We start from the raw sequence: 17,394 nt of genomic DNA, 5'->3' as shown, positions 1-17,394 counted from the left end.
CAAAGCCACCTCACCTCACTCGAGACTTTCCCAGCTGCATCTGCAGTAGCAATGGAGCAGAGGGAAAGAAAAATATCCTTCTATTGTTTCTACAAACTGCTCAGCACAACCTAGCTGTTATCACTGGCTATAATAAGCAGACTGGGAACAACAGAGCTGTGAAATACCAGTCCACCTTCTCATTCTGATCAATCCTCCCTCCCCCATTGCTCTGAGCAGTCTGCAGGCCAGTTAAATGCCTCTCACCAGGCAATTAACCTTTTTCTTCCTGCCTCAGGAAGGATTAAAACCAGTTATAATGAATCCTCCTCAGGTATTAGTGAGCACTTGTCCAACCATACACATTTACACCCAGGAAACCCAGCTTATCTCTCAGGACCATCAGAAGGCATTTCTCCATTTTCTACTTCTCCACAGAATTATCCATCATCCTCAAAACAGTGTCAGAAATATTCAGCAGCAGTGTTGAGTTTTGAAAGAGAGATTCTGTACCTCCCACCCTTTTACAGAACAGCAGAATGGCTAAATCCACTGCCAGTGCAGGCAGAAGGACAGAACCACCTGTGCATTATAGCTCTGAAAAATTCACACGTGATGGCTTTCTGCCCAAATTATAGTAAGCAAAACAAGAGACCTCAGGGATTATTCCACTTTTAGATTTTACTCATCTAAGAACATTGCTCTCCAAGATCAGCTTCCTACTTCATTTAGCATTTTCTGGTTAAAGGGACAGCAGGATTCATTCAGCTTGGCTTTTTATATTTCCCTTTTAAGTTTAAGTTAGATGAGAAAGCAATGAACTAACAAAGCAGCAGGATAATAATCCAGGTGAAGTTGTTGCTATCTTTACCAGTACAAGCTAAACCCAATTTACCCTACATAAGACAAACCTGACCTCATCCTGCCTTTCACCTGTGCCTTATCATCACCCCTTCTACTGTCTTGTCTTGAAATTCTGTGCACTGAGGAACTAGGCTTGCTGCAGTAGCAATGTCTGCAGTTACCAGCCTTGCTGCTCTTACCACAACATTTCCTGCATCTTTCCCTGAGTTGCTAAGAAATGACAAATATTGCAGCAGTAGACCTTTAGGAGCATTGTACAAAGAAAACCAAGGTTATCTTTCAGTGTCCACTGCAGCTTTTTCCTGCTAAACTTCAACAGTTCCTATTACTCAGAAACTTGAACTAGATTTGAGCTTATGTCCTATGAAGCAGACTTGTTTCACAGTGACCAGATACAGAAAGATATTCAGCAGTGTTCAATAGTTCAGTGGTTCTCCTTTGATCAGCTCACTTCTCTGTAGATGTCCGCATCCAGCAAGTCACCCTGTGATCCTTCACAGCATCCAGTCTCCATTGAGCAGCAGCAATTAGACTGGAATGATCCAAGCACCTCACAGGGATAAGAAGAGAAATGGTATCATGTACCCCTTGTACACACAGAGTCAGGCACCACTGTAATTAGTACCTGCAGTGCTCTAGTGGCTCCATTAGGACATATGTTCCTTTCAGGTTGAGCCCTCACTCCTTCCACAGAGATTTGCAGTGGCAGAAACAAACAGGAGCAGGAGGGCACTGCAGAGGGAGGAGCTTTCTGCTTGGACAACAGCAGCAGAGGAAAGCAACGCTCAGATGCTCATCTCTGTGCAGGTTCCAGGTACAATGTTGCCCTTAAAACTAACTAACTAAATAAATAAATAAAAATTATTCATGTTCAACACCAAAAACAAAAAACAAAACCAACAACAACACAGTATGAACATATTTGTTCAGATCATTGCCCAAGGAGCATGTTCCAAATCAGCAATTGTAGTGATAGCGCTTTGGTTTTTGGAAAAGAAGCCTTCACTTTTGCACTGCTACAGATTAATCACTCTGATAACCCAGTAGCTGAACTGAGCCCAGTATAGCTCTTATTTCAAACAACAAACAAAAAAAAAACAGGAAGGGAAAGGATGAATTCCATGCTTCATTCCATGAATCATTTCAGTCTGGGGCCTTTGGGTCTTGCATGCTTTTAATTCTACTCATTTTAAAAACCATGAATGAGATCCCTTTGCTGGGAGTAGAAGGGAAACTGCTCCATATGTATACACAGCCCTGGCTTTCCCATCCTCCTCAGATGTTGCTGAACTGATTCCTAAGATGGCTGAGTGGCATGGAAAAGAAGAAACCACCAAACCTGGGCAGAGGAATCCGACCTGAGTTTCCCCTCTTTGTGCTTTACAGTTTTCTACTGAGCCCTGAAGGAGTGAGACATTTTCGTGCCTTGTCACTCACTCTCACCTGTTTCCTTTGAGGAACTTGTCAGACTTGAACAAGATCAAACCAGGGACCTAGGGACCTGATATCCTGAGTTTCAGCAGTGTTGAAGGAACAGATATGAGAGATTTCTGAAAGGAAAATTACAGAAGAATTTACAGAGGAAAGAAGACATTAAATTAATTCTGTGCTGACTTTTTTACCTTGAAGAATAGCAGACCATTTTACTGGGATGAGCACACAGAAATAATTTGAGTATCACCCCAAGATAGCACTACCCCAAACTCAATTATTATAGAGCATCCAGGCAAGCATGTCTGCTGTTCACTGTTTGGGCATGATGCCATCACTGTGATCATATTATCATCACCCTACAGTGACTACCCATAACAAATTGATTTTACAGTGTCACAGATATTTTATTTTTTTTTAAACCGTTGCAGCATGCTGCAGTGATTTAAATGAACAAATGGCAAAGTAAGCATATACTTAATTGAAGTAAAATAGGACATTTGTACAGCAAGAAGATTAATGCAAGATTAGCTGTTTTGCTGAACTAAGGTCCTATTAATTGTCAGATAATTGAACTTTTGTTTTAGATGATCCTTAGAATGTAGACTTATAAGTCTGCAAGAAGTATCACTGTCAGCCCAATCTATTTCAGCATCTGAAGGCATATTTTTCCTAAACCTTTGCAGTTCTCATGTCCAAGAGGAAACAGTGCTTGAAATGACAGAACTCCCACCTCAGCAAAATGAAGTGCAGTACGAGGATAGGTGCTCCTGAGATGATGGAAGCTGAAGACACTCTGCATTCTTGTCTGACTTTCATTATAGCAGTGCAATCATGGCATCAATGGGGACAGGTAAATCCTGGGCTGTGTAACCAGCAGCCATACAGTTAAACCAAAGGTTTAACTCTACTGGCTTTCATTCAGCTTGTACTGGGACCTGCTTGCATCCACCACCAACTCAGACACCAAAGCCAAAGGATTTCTAAAAGCCTTTGATTCAAGCTGTCTTGATTTTTGAGCTTCCAACTTGAAATATTTTCAGCCCTGGGAGTACACAGTTGCCATGCTTTTAACTGGAGCCTTCTGAAAATCAGGATAGAGATGTCCTAAACTGGTAAAAATTAAGTCACTCTAAATCTGTGATCACTTATCATATATCTGGGCTTGAATTATAAGCTCAGGAATGTACACCAGTCATGAGGACTGGAAAAAGGACTGATGAGCATGAGTCTTGTCTTAACTCTTGATGTTGTGTTTAAAATAAATACTCTTTAAATATATCACCCTACTCCCATTGTACATTGGTAAGGATACAGAACTATGGAAATGAATAATGTTACACAAGGCTAAAATGAGACTAAGAACAGAATCAGGCTTTTGGATATAAAAATGTGGGCCGCAGTATTTTTGCTGTTTCTTTCTCCCTGCTTTTAATCTCGTGAGGAAATAAAGAAGTGGTGAGGATGAATGTATGTCAGATGTGAAGAAAAATCTTTGGGCTTTCCATTCTGTATGATAAGGCAGGACTAGAATAGTAAAAAAAAAAACCAAAACAAAACAGCAGCAGAGGTCAGAGATGAGATACAGCAAAGGAAAGCAGCATGAACTCTTTTTTTCTTTCTTTTTTTTTTTTTTTGTCTGGGATAATGGACTCGATTTGTTGTGTATGAATAGAGACTCTTGGAGAGAAAAGACAGAAATAGCAGAAGGTTTTACAGGGCAATGGGAGCGGTATTGTTATTGTACTCAATATATATATGCATGGTTCATTCTGGGATTTTGTGGCTGCTTTTCTGAGAACCCTGCATCTGCCAGCCCACATCACCATCTCTTACCTAATCCACAGAGTGAGCACATGTGCCCTTCTCTGCAGCCAGAGACAGCAGAGGAACAATTCTGGGGCAGCCCCAGAAGCCAAGGCTGCTGTCTCCATCCCAGCATGCTCAAGAAGGGCAGATGTTTGGTTTCTGTTGGATTAAGCTTTTGGCTGGAGATTAAGCTTTGTTGTGGGTTAGCTGCTGATCTTGATAGCTTTCCTGCATATCTGCCAAAAATGCCTAGTGTAGCGTATAGGCTCTTTTCCTGCAATCTGTCAAAAAATCTAAGTCAATACATGACATTTAAACCAATATTTTAGAAGAAATGGGAAAAAAAATAGTTTGGGATGAACAAGAATTCCTTCAGTTTCTCCTCCCCTTTACAACCTCCACCTGCTTATCAATACCACTGCTTCTCCTTCTGTACGCTCAAAATAGGAAGAAAAAAAGAAAACTGAAGATGCCGAGAAAGTTCAGCAGGAGCAAGACTGTGCTCAAATGCACCAAAGCAAGAGGAGTAATTACGTGAGTAAAATGAAAGGTGTTATCACACTGCTTTTGAATAACTGTCCCAGGCATTCCCCTCAGGAACACGTTCACACCCAAGACTGAAAAAGGCCGGATCTGGATCCAAACATCAGAAGTGGTGTTTCTGTTGGGCTTGCTGAGTGGAAGAGCACAGTGAATGACCACAGACATTTTGTCCCTTAAGATGTCACAGGGATGTCCTGGTACCCCAGCTCCCAAAGATAGGTATCACTGTGCTGCTGCTACCATGCAAGGAATGGGCTAGGGGCCAGGAAAGCACATTTAAACAGACAGCCTGAGCCATTAGCCTTTCTCAAGGCTAAATTTACTCCCCTGCAAGGCAGTGGGCCATAGCACATGGCAGCTGCTGTGGGATGAAGGGCGCCTGTGGCTGTGCTTAGATGTTACTGATAGCTGTGGGTGTTCCCAGGACTGGCTTTTGGAGACTTGTGCCCTGTGTTTCTAGGACATGTAGAATCTGAAATTCCCCCTCCAGTAGGGCTGATTCGGTCCTTAATCCCTCAATATCTGGAGCAGATCAATTAACTGTGGTGCAGGACTGGGAGGAGGGGGAGGCAAGCTCTTTGTGAAGCTTCTTAGAGATACAGATCATCTCCAGCTTGTCAGTGTGTACAGCAGTAACACTGGGAAGACATTAGTTGCCTCTTTGGGCATAATTATTTCCCTTGCAAAATCTGTGCTGGACAGCTGATTGCCTCAGCCAAAATATCTACATTTCAAAGCCACAGCATCTTACAAAGTGTCTGCTACTGCCTGCCTTTATAGCGAGACAGTTTCTACCCACATGAATAACCTCTCTGCAGCCTGATAATGCTGCTCCTAGAATCAGGATCAGCCCTAATGCTCAGGCTGCAAGGTGTTGTCACTCTGTAGGATACCTGATCAGTTGCTATGATTACAATAAATGATATCTCTGCCAGAGCTGCAGGTGAAATGCCCCTTGGGAGCAGCACTTCCTGTTGACTCCATGTAGAAAGCTTGGCAGAACATACTGTGCTTACAGATATTTTTGCTGGAAACAGAAAAATCCTCCTCTGGGGCTGCCCCTAAAGCCCTTGACCCTGAACATGTAATCTCCCCAGAGACCTGATGTACATGAAGAAATATAATCTTCCTGAAGCATCTGTTGTCTGCATCAGGTTAAATATGACTGAGACCCAACTGCCAAATCCCCTGATCACTGGCTGCAGAATCCCTTAAAGGGCAGTAAAATCCCAGTCCCTCCTGCAAGGAGCTCCAGCACGCAGGAGGTCTTTCTGTTTCTTTAAGAACTGATGTTTTTCCACTGCTGCAGCCCAAGAAGTGCCTGTGGTGTCCAACAGTCATTTCACCTGGGAAGAACAGATGGGAGATGGAGCTGTGGATCCTATGCCTGCAGGGAGCCCATCAGCAGGTTTGTGGCTGCACTGGGAGCCAATGAATTGGCAAACGTTAGGAAGGGGCTCTGCAAGGACAACCTGCAGTGTGGACCTATGTAGCAGAGCAGCTGTAATGCCACAATATAAGGGAATCGGGGTGTCTGTATCACAAAAGACACAGAGATGAGTTGTGTTTACTACCTTCTTCTTTATACCTTTCATTTTATGCACTTTTTTCCAATACTCTTATCCTTGATATCTGCTGTTCCCTCACCATTGGTCCCCTTCCCCCACTTCTCCCTGTAATGCTGCTGTCCTTGTTTCCCCTTTTGTATATATGACCCTTCTACTATGTGGGGATTAGCATCTCCTCATAAATATGTGAAATAGATATGCAGATGATCTAATTTGCTGGGGTTTGTAGGGCTGGCACGACAGACAGGAAAGGGGAGAAGGGTATGTTCTGACAGGTCAGCTGAACTGCATGCAGGATGGGGAACAAGAAACAGGCACATGTAACAGCAGCACAAGTACGGCAGGAGGACCACAGGGGATGAGCATAAGATGGTGAAAGAAAAAGGCCAAGGAAACACTGAAGAGCTTCTCTGAGGATCACAGAATGCTCAGAGCTAATGCAGAGGAACGGCGAGCACCAGCAGGCCTGAGGAGGTGGCATTCATAGAGCAAGAACAACACGTAGCTGAGAATCCACACACAGAGGAGCTGCAAACCCTCCCAGATTTGCCTGAAATAATCTGAGGGAGCCACGCAACTCGCTGGGGCATGTGAGCCTCAGGCCCTTGGTGTCCTCAACCCGCTGACAGAAAGCACATGGGGAAGTGACCTGTTCTACCTTAATGAGGTACTTGTCATGAGTTCAAATTAAGTAGAAAACATCCTCTTATGAGGACATCCACACAGTAGTAACTACCTCTTTTTAAAGGGGTGTGGCATGTCTGTCTTAATATTATCTGTCTTAATATTAATAGCTTTTAAATATTTAAAGCCCCATGTAAAACATGCAGACACAGCACTTGCTCGTAGCCTGTTCCATGAGCACGCAGAGCTTCATCCTGACTCTTCTCTGGTTCTCAGGTGTTTGGGAAGGAGCAGTGGAAATGGACCAGAATGCTTCTTGCACTAAGCAGTCACAGCTCTTGCTCACCAGTACAAGCTATGATGCAGTCAGTGGTGCAGTACAGAGGCCCTTGGCTGTGTTTGTGCATCTAAACACACACGCACTCACTATGTGGATAGTCATTTCTGAAAAGGATCATTTGAAATTACATATTATTCTGCACACATTGAAATTCAGAGACTGACAAAGGAAACTTTTAGCTAAATTTAGCCCTGAAAGATTATTTTATGCCATTGTGTGGATGTGATAGCAAAGGCCTTGAAAATTAATTGCAAGCTTGCAGCTATCTTAGTGCCTGAAGGCAGGAGTGTAAAGTGCTTTCTGCTCTGAGCTTCCAAAGCACTGACAACTACAGATCTTGTGGGCTTTAATGAATGCTACAGCTCATCAGTAATCAGCACTTTTGTGTTGAATTGCCAGAGGAAAGCTCCTGAAAGGAAGCTGAGAGTACCTGTGTTTGCAACATGGACATGCAGTGGATGTAAGGCAAAGAAAGTGACAGGTTGCCAAAATAGCTGATAGAGAAACAGCACAGGGAAGAGTTGTGGCATCAGATGACAGCAGAAGGGGCAACACAGATAAGCATGGCAGTAAATGCAACAACACAAGCTGATAGAGCAGATGGTCAACTGATTTTAGTCTGTAACATGGCTTATTGCCCCTAGCAATACATACCCAAAAGTACTCTGCTGATGAAGATGGGATTATGTAGTAAAGGGAGGGAGAGCAGTTCTGTTCTGAATATGAGACCCATGCTATGTATCTGCTCTGACATCCCCTTCATGTGCCAGCTTTGCACTTGGGCAGACTGCATGCAGGTGGCTGCTGGCATCTTCTCTCTGATGAAAAGCTGAAGGAATTTTTTCAGTTAGAAGCCTCTGACCTGTGGGCAACCTGCTGCTCCTGTAATGCACAGGGCAGTCTGGAACCAAAATCGTGCACATCAATGGAGGAAGCATAGAGTTAAAAGCAAGCCAAATTTGGCTTTGAAATGGGAAAAGTAGAGATAAGAGTTGCTGTGGATGACAATAGAAGGTGATGATTCAAATACAGGAATGGTCACCTTGAAGGCAGACTGCTGGGTTAATAAAAAAAAAAACAAACATTTACCAAGTAGTAAAGAACATAACATCCTTCTGAAATCAGAAGGAAAGACTCTGTGCTCCAGACCAGCAGAATAAACACATCTTACCAAAAAATACTCCCCTAAGCACTAAGCTGGTTCCCAAATCCCAACTAAATGCATCACCACAGAATTACAGAATCAGAGGTGTTGAAAGGGCATCTGGAGATCATCTAGTCCAAACCCTTGCAAAAGAGGGGTTTCTCTACAGCAAGCCTGCACCCAGGGTTTCTGTGAGTGTCATGTGTATTGGTTGTTAATATACAGATGGTAGCAAATGTACAGAAAGTATAAGTAAAGGAAAACTCACCAGTGGAGGTGCCTTGGCTGAAGAAGCTGGAGCAGTCCTCACTGGAGAGCAATCTCCAGGAGATGCTGCCTCAGTGGGAGTCAGCCCTTAAATGAGGTCTCAGAGGGGATGGAGTCGAGCTCCACCACTTCTGGGAGCACAGCTACATCACTCTCACCTGTGCTCCCACAGCTGACCCCACACTTGACTCAGCTGATTAATCAGAGGTTCAGGCTGTGATTACCAATCTCCCATACAGTCATGCCATAACCAGGGATTGCCCAGCTTTTTAGGTGAGTCTCTATCTAGCACAGGGAGCTCCCTTCCTTCCCTCCCTACATCCCCCAAAACACAATGAGAAGAGCCATGCCAAAGTAGCAGTATAGATATGTTACAATGGGAGCTAGTCACACATCCTGCACTGGAAAATGTCCTGAGTTTGAAAGGCCAGCACCATACTTACAGTGTTCACTTATATAACAAATATTGTTTCAACTGCACATTTACTATTTTATTTTTTAATTATTAAAAAGCAAAGAGTGTATTTCCTTCTCCTTCTTTATAGCATCAAAGTAGGACAGCATGCCACTCAGTCATATAAATAAACACTTGCAGATACATAAATGTCTTTAGCTCCTAAATTGACAGAGCATTCTACAAACTAACATCAAGCATTTGTAACTACCATTCAAAAACTGTTTTTTTTCTTAGAAGCCAACAAAGGCCATTCACATCTGAAATCCAATGGCTACAGAAGCAGCAAGCAGTCTGGGCTCCAGAGGAAGGAGTCAAGGAAATGCTCTGCTTCTGCCAGAACAAGCCCTGCCACACTGCTTTCCACCTGCATGAAGCCCCAGACGTGGAGAACAGGAAATAGCTGCTTCCAGCCCATCCAGATCCTGAAGATTTGGGAATGTAGATGTCACCAGCAGGCCTTGCTCTGCTGCCATTACCCAGCACTTATATCAGCAGTTCTGCTCATGGTCCTCATGCCCTGGAAGCTCTCCCTGGCTGCACTGGGGTGGTGCAGCACACTATGCACAGCACACCTACAGTATGAGGTACTAGTGATCTCTTCCATGGCCTTGACAAACACCTTCCCACATTTGATGTCTAGAAGCTCAAGTATCTGGAACTTTAACCAAAATGCTCTCAAGTGAGATCATAAAAGGTAATGAAGTTGTATTGTATCTCAGTCTTTCATTTTTAACCTCCTGCTTTTCCATGAAAAACATTTCCTTCGGAACCCATGGAATTAAGAGTACAAAATGCATTCCTCAGTAGGTCCATGGCTAATTCAGGTGCTGCAAGTGCCACTTGGCAGCAACCTGAGGGCTGAACTGCCCTATGTCTCAGCATGGTTAACTAACCAAGATAAGACACAGAGCTGGGGGCTTTTCAGTACCTCTGTGACTTGAACAAGCAACAGCTCACATATTACTGTTTTTCCATAGAGCTGTAGTCAGTGAACCTCCTAGAGAAAAAAAGATGAGGTTTTGATCCTCCTTTCCTCCTCAGAGAATGTTTGGGCAATATACACTGGGCTAGTGGACAACTTTTGCATTGCCACCTATAGTAAAGAACTCATTGGGCAAGGGCAGCTTTGTCTAAAGTGGTGGCATTGTACAACAACAAAACCATGTCTCCTTTGGACTTACGTCCAGACAGGACTTCTTCCTCCAGGACCTGTGCCAGACGTCTGAGGCTGGGAGCAGACACACCAGGGGTGTGAGGGAAGGCAGGCAGGATGGGCAGCCATTTGCCAGACCTCTCCCCAGATCCATGAACTTTATTCAGGTAGTGGGTGCCAAAGCAGCCGGATGAGGTGTCACTGTGAGAATGACTTCTGGCTGAGCAGAGAATGCACCAGGAAAGAGATTTCCTCCTACAGCAGGGGGAGGTGATAGCTGCAGACATACAAAAAGGAAAAGGAAGAGAGCAGTTTCCTTTGCTGGTGGTTCAACTGCAGTTTGCAAGCAGAAAGCCTGAAGCAGAAAGTGCAAGTCTGCAAGCCTACCCCCTGAATTCAGGGTATAGCACGCATAATCAGGGCCCAGCAAAAAATAAAACAGAAAACTGTCTGGTTTCAGTTCACATTGTGATGGTGGTTCACATTTTATTAATAGCAACGAAAGGGCAGGCGTGCCTGTGAATGAAGAAATCCCCCTTCTTTCGGTGCAGCTCAGAGAAATGTCAGCAGCAGAACAGCACTACTGACCGCAGGAGAACTTCAGCCACCAGCTTCCCAATTCTCCAGAAGCTTGAGTCCTTCAGCCACATTTTACCTTTTATAGTCACAGGACTAGTCAAGCAAAAGGTTGATTCGATTATTCTGCTTTAATTAGAAAATGCATTCAGACCAAAGGCATAATTATACCTGGTACATATGTACACATTTCTCTCAATTTTAATGCCAAGATCAAAATGTGGTCTAGTTCTGCTTTGAACCAACTGTTTCCCTCTGGCAAGCTCACTGCAATATGCACAGACATCATCACAACAGTGCTTGAACTGCTCCTTGTGCCGAGGACACAGAACTGTATTTTATCATGTATGTGTGCACCCCTTAGGATGGACAGAGTGAGGGATAAGCAATACAGGGGAGACAAAAGCAGAACCCTAGGGTACTTGGAGCCCCAAACCCACCACTCCCATCCCCCACCCTCCTCAAAAAGCAGCACAGGGCCCCTCTCTCCTTGCTGCAGAGTTAGGACAAGATGGATAAATCACAAGTTTTTTTTTTTATTGCTGGTGAACTCAAAACAGGCAACTTTAATCTACCAAGGAAGATACACATACAAACAAATGGTTAGGCCTTGTGCGTTGTTTTTTGTTTTTCCTTCATAATGTAAGTGTCTCTACCACTTCAGTCCAGTCCAGCTCCTGAGCTCATGCTGAGCTGCCACCAAGACCCCGGTAATGTGCTCTGGGCACTTCTCCTGTAAGATGTTGTAAGAAGCATCACATGTATTAAAAAGAGAGATTTTGCAGAAAAGACAAAGCCACATTGCTTAGCAAGAAGTCTATCTAACCCTGCTGTGTTAGGTACATGGTATTAAAGCAAACCCTGCGATAACATTTGTTGTCCAGGGAATTATTTGAAATTATTTAATAATTTGTTGGATCCCTTCCTGTTTCTGGTGTGCAAGCTGCAAGTAAAGTGCACTTCTGGGTATAATTTACAAGTCTCTAAGGATGCAATATCTAGGTGGTACACATCAGACATCACTGGAAAGCAAACCAGAGTAGTTATTACAGTGGCATAGGCAATAGGGATAATAGAATAAGCTGTTGTATGCTGCTGGGAAACCCATCCATAGTCTGAGCACCTGAATATTACATCGCTGTGCAAGAACTCTGCCATTTGGTGGAAGCTTCTGCAGTCACAACACATGGCTGTGTTCCAAGTTAGCTCTGTGAACTCTTCCTCCCTCTGTCCCACCTGCAGCTGGTATGGAGTCACCAAATGATGCTGCTAGCAACTTTTAACATTTTTAAGAGTTTTGTAGCAGCTAAGGAGAAAGCAGGGATCCTAGAGATGTTTTTATGAAGTTGAGGGTTTCAGATGGTGTGGGTAGATAAGAGGCAGCATCACACCACAGCCACGCTGTGCCACAAGAGAACTCTGGGTACTGCAAGACCCCAACAGAAGTAGGGACAAAGCAGGGACATCACAGAATCATAGAATGGCTTAGGTTGGAACAGACCTTACAGATCATCTAGTTCCCACCCTCTGCCATGGGCAGGTCTGCCACCAGATTGGGCTGCCCAGGGCCCATCCAGCCTGGCCTTGAATGCCTCTAGATAAAGGATGTGACCCCAGCTCTTATCTACACCTTGCAGTTCTTGCTCTAACTCAGCAGAGCTAAATCTTTTTGCCCCCCTGCGCTACATGAGGTGACTGTTTTGCCTGGGTCTGCACATGTGAGACCATTGGGACTGACAAACAACACACTGCTTCTCTGGTTTTATAATACTGGCATCACAGCAAGGAAGAAGTATATACATCTGCTCATTGCTTGTTCTCTTTTAGTTTAATTATCTATAAAAAGGAAACCCTAAATACCCACCTAAACATCCAGAGTGCTTCAAGAGACACTGCGTACCCCAGGGCAGTTGTGATTAACTCCTTGACACCATTGGTTTGTGTCCGTTGCCAGCAATGGATGTCATGTGAGAAGGGGGAAGGAGAGGAATAAAATAATTGCACTCTGCGCAGCACAGAAAGAATTAACACTGGCTTTGTAAGGGCAGAACCTGCCAATAATTCCCTTCACAAGGCTAGAAGTGCTTCTTCCCTTGGGAGTGGATTCCCCAGGACAAGGAGCAGGTTCATAGTTGAGCTCTACTTCAGACAGAGGAGCAGCACAAAAATGACCTGTCTACTTCCAATGCAAGAGTAGAAAATCACAACCCCACAAACATGTATGTTTCAAGCCAAATTCACCCCTGCTGTTTACAGTATAGGAATGCTTAAAATTAATCTGTCCTATGAGGCAATTACAGCAAACCTGCCTGGTAAAGCTGTCATGAACACTGTACTTCTGACAACAGGAAATTCCACTTTTGTGGCTAACTCTGACAGCCAAGGCTTACCAAAGCACATTATTTAACCTGTGGTTGCTGGTATCAGGCACCTTCCCTATTATACAACTTTTCCCAGACACCATAAATGTTCCCAAGAGGTTAAATTTCAAACTGCCCCCATGCAAGAAGCTCCAAAATGGAGCCACAGCACTCCCTGCTCCTACAGCTCTCTACTTCTTCTCTCACACTAGAACCCAAAACCTTGCTCAAACTGTGAAGAAGTGCTCTTCAGGAAGAATTGTGTTTGTTTTTGGAAGTAATGTGTCTCCCTCTATCAGGCAGCATGGCGTATCTCTTGCTGCCTCCAGTTATTCTAATGGGAAAGGTTTGCTGTTGTTATTTAGAATAGAATTTGGGAAGGAAGAGCAAACCCTCTTGAAACACTGAGGAGACCACTGGGCTACCGGTGCTGATGGAGGATGACCATCAGTGCTAGAGAACTGAATGCTGGGTACCACTTCAGCCACACGAAGATTTTGACCTTTGGTCAAGTACAATGAGTTGCAGCCAGATTAAGTCATCAGCATCACCAGAAACAGAGAAATCCCTGGGAAGGAAGGCAGAAGACTCTTGTGGCATGTACAGTCTCTACAAGGTTCGCATGGTCAGGATGAGAGCTGGAATCTGCAGCAGCCCTTCAGACAAGTTCTGCTTTGGGGGGACAGAGGAGATGGGAAGACTTACGTATTTCTTGTGCCTTTTGCCAAGATTCAGATTGCACAGATCATGGTAAAATTCACTCAGCAAAAAAGGCTTTTTCTTAAAGGAAAAAAAAAAAAAAAAAAAAAAAAAAAAGAAAAAAAAAGAAAAAGAAAAGAAAGAAAGAAAAATCTATTATCAGGACTGAGATTTCAAGAAGTACAAGATTTGTATAAATTCAGCAAGATGTCCAGCACCAGATTGTACTGTGGTGCAAAAAAGAACCCCGGGGTAGGCCAGTGGGACCTCATGAGGGGAACACCATCTACCTCCCCAGCAGACTGCCAGCCTTAGGTTCTTCTCCATAGCAGATGGATTTTCCTTGTTCCTGCAGCATCTCAGGTCCCACAGGAGGTATTGGTTGCAAGCAAGCACCTGAATATTGCCTAATGGAGTAAGCCAATCACTATCTTTGCTGGCATGTCCACGACCATCCAACGATTACATTTTTCTTTTTTGAATGCTTTTCCACCTTAGCATTTTTTTTTCCCTCCTTCTTCTTTCTCCACACAAAAGTGTAAGCAAAAGGACTGCTTTCATCCGTAATAAGTTAAAATCAGAAATAACCTAACTAACAAGTAATTGATATTGGTCCTTGGAACCCAAAGAGTAAAATCCTTAGAAAATCTATTGGTTCCACTTTTTTTTCTGGTATATCCCATGCACACCCCCATTAGAAAAATGGGGTTTATGAATCTTATCATACAGCAAGGACCAGTACCTCAAAGCCAGAGCTAACAGCCTGTGGTGAGGTCTGGGCTCCCTCAGATTGCTAAGGGTGGCTCCGAGTCATGCTTCAATCCGTCTTCACGTGGCCATTGGCCAAGGCAACAGGAACAGTGGGAGCCCCTGGCTCGGCAGTCTCATCAAATCGCAAGCGCAGGGTGTTCCTGATCACCAGCTGTTCCATGATGAAAGAAGCACAAAACCATGGGATGGCATACTCCAGGGTGATCAGGCCCATGAAGTCAAAATCAAACTGGGAATAGTCCCATGGGCAGGCATTGAACTGGCGTAAGATGAGGCCAGTGGTGAACTCCCAGAGATACGTCCAGAGGGTGTAAATGAAGCAGCGCACTAAAATGTGACACTTGTCTTTGAGATACAGATACATCTTCTCCACAATGAGGATGGAGGTGCCGTAGATGAAGAGTGCCCACACACTGGTAACACCTGGGAACTTCCAGTTGAAATTGACCACAAACTCCCAGGCAGCTGTGAACATGACCTCACAGAAATAGCCATGAATAGCATAGAGGTACCATCGGGAGAAAGCGGTCAGAGGTTCTGCTGCAGCCATCCTTCTGCACGCGCCTTGGTAGGCACTCTGAAACAAAGACAGAGAGAGGAATCAATGAGGAATTCAAGTCCTTACCACCTAGATCGCAGCATGCACAGATCTGTAACATCCACAAAGGGAAAATTCTAATAAGAAAAGTGCATTTTAAATTGTATCATTTTTACTACAGCAAATTTAAGCCCTGAGGAAAGGTGGCACCTTATCAGGCTCTGAGTCTCAGAACGCATCTGGACTACTGTGACTGAGAACTGGGATGCAGCTGGTATTGCAATCATGGTAAGAATAGAACTGAAAGTTTCAAGGACTTTGACAGGACTGAGGCTACTAAAGAGCTTACTGGATGCAATAATCAGCAGAAAAATACAGGTATCTCAGAAGGAGCACACATCATCTTTTTGCTCTTTTCAAGAAACATTACTGTCCTTTGCTTTTATTTCTACCTCTAAAATGAAAATTAGCTGAACACAGCATTGAAAATCTGGACCTTTTTCATCTGTCTCCTACAGTCTCCATACCCAGAACGTTTACTGTAGTAAAAGACTGAGATTTGGTGGGAACCACAGAAAGGAAACCAGAAGAGAAAGTTTCAGAGGTCTTACACTTCCCTATTTACAACCTTGCATCCATTCAGCCCAACTGTTATTTCTTCTTAATTCTTTCAGTTAGAGAATTCTGGCATCATATCTAGGATTTAGAGGATCATTTCTTATGCTATCGAAATGCCCAGTACCAAGTCAAAAAGGACAAGAGAGCCATTGAAATCCATACAGATTTGGCTTCAGGACAGCAAAGCACCAAGAATTAGAATAAAAAGAACAGCTGAGCATAGAGAGAGGTGGTTAGTCATGATAAATAGGAAATGAGAACAAATTCTATTTGTCTCTACAGGAAGAAACTTAGTGAAGAGATTTCTGAAAGGGCACAATTTGCTTGTCACTGAGTAGTTTAAACAAAATTGGTTTTCACACTTATTTGTAGAGATTCACAAGGTCCTAAGCATTGCTTTATCACGCTATATTCACTGGCATAAACTGATTAGTTATAGTTTTACTGAAGACAGACCTATGTTACAGGGTCAGTTTGACATTATCCAGATCTTAAAAGACTTATTCTTTCAAGCTGAGTTTCTTGACTCTTCATCAGGCATTATTTAATTCATTAGCTCTGCACTTGTCAACCCCATGGTACAGTGTGCTAAGTAAGGACTACACTATGTCCTGTGTGCAATTCCAAGTGGATTGTTCCTGCTCTGCTTTGCAATCATTGCCTCTCTGAACAAAATATTAACATGCAGTGTGATTCAAACTCTGTCAGGAAATCATTAGGAAAATGGAAGTAGAATAATGAAATTGGAGAACACAAAAGAAAATATTCACTGGAAAAGTATCTATGGGATAAATACAGATGAAATGTGGTATGTTTCTTAGCAATGAAAATCAATGGTGAATATTGAAAGCGGAAAGGACAGAATTGTATCCATGAATTTGCTCCTCTCTTAAGTAGTCACCTATAAACAGCCATAGTCTTGTCAGCTCACATGATGTGGATGAACAAACTCTTTTCCTAACAGCATGGTCTGTTTCACATATGGTACTGAACTATCATCAAATGCTACCAATTTGGGTCAACAGAACATTCTGAACTTGTGGGTGAAAGACTTTGCAAAATAGCAGTTCCTGACACTGAAATTTTTGGCTAATAGCTGAACTGAAAAACCAGGTCTGAGACAACCTCTACAATACAAATGAACCCATTTATAACCACCACTGATGTATTATGAATCCCAAGCCTTTCATCATAACTGCAAGAAGTAAAGTGTCAAAGTGCTGACACTGTCTCAGCACTTCCCTTCAACTGTCAGGTGCCAAGTCAGCACAAGCTTGATGGTAACTTCCTGCTCTCGATGTCCTTCAAGGACAATCTTCAGTCAATGCAGCTTCTCCTGTACAACATTCAATTCAAGGTAACAACAAAGTACACATTAAAACATAGAACGGACAATGCCAAGAGTGAATACAAGAAGCTACATCCTTGTACAAGATGGGAATTGCACAGCATCATGGTGACAAGTTGCTTGAGCATTTACAAAAGTAATTAACAATGCAGCCATTCCCAATTATCTTGTCTCCCAGCCGTACCAAAATGGCCGACGCTTGGCAGACAATACAGCAAAAGGAGGTCTTAAAAGGGAAATGAGGGAAAACAGTGTTGTCTTACTGGACAGCAGTTGATGCCCAAGGATCATGTTCAAAGTAATTG

The 17,394-nt window shown here is 43.4% G+C and overlaps 1 protein-coding gene across 9 annotated transcripts in view; it reads right to left on the bottom strand.

Moving 5' to 3' along the window:
* Positions 1–10,867: 10,867 nt before the first annotated feature.
* The window catches only part of TMEM229B (transmembrane protein 229B), a 34,054-nt gene continuing 27,527 nt past the window's right edge, over positions 10,868–17,394 (bottom strand). For all 9 annotated transcript variants that reach the window (XM_072337614.1, XM_072337613.1, XM_072337616.1 and 6 more), the window contains one exon: positions 10,868–15,162. In XM_072337614.1, the coding sequence (XP_072193715.1) occupies positions 14,632–15,135 (504 nt within the window). In that variant the 5' untranslated portion in view covers positions 15,136–15,162 and the 3' untranslated portion in view covers positions 10,868–14,631. The remainder of the gene's footprint in view (positions 15,163–17,394) is intronic.

This window comes from Excalfactoria chinensis, chromosome 5 (genome assembly GCF_039878825.1).
Source record: "Excalfactoria chinensis isolate bCotChi1 chromosome 5, bCotChi1.hap2, whole genome shotgun sequence".
Lineage (NCBI taxonomy): Eukaryota > Metazoa > Chordata > Aves > Galliformes > Phasianidae > Excalfactoria > Excalfactoria chinensis.
The sequence above is the reverse complement of the archived record's forward strand: the minus strand, read 5'-3'. Positions and strand labels throughout refer to the sequence as shown.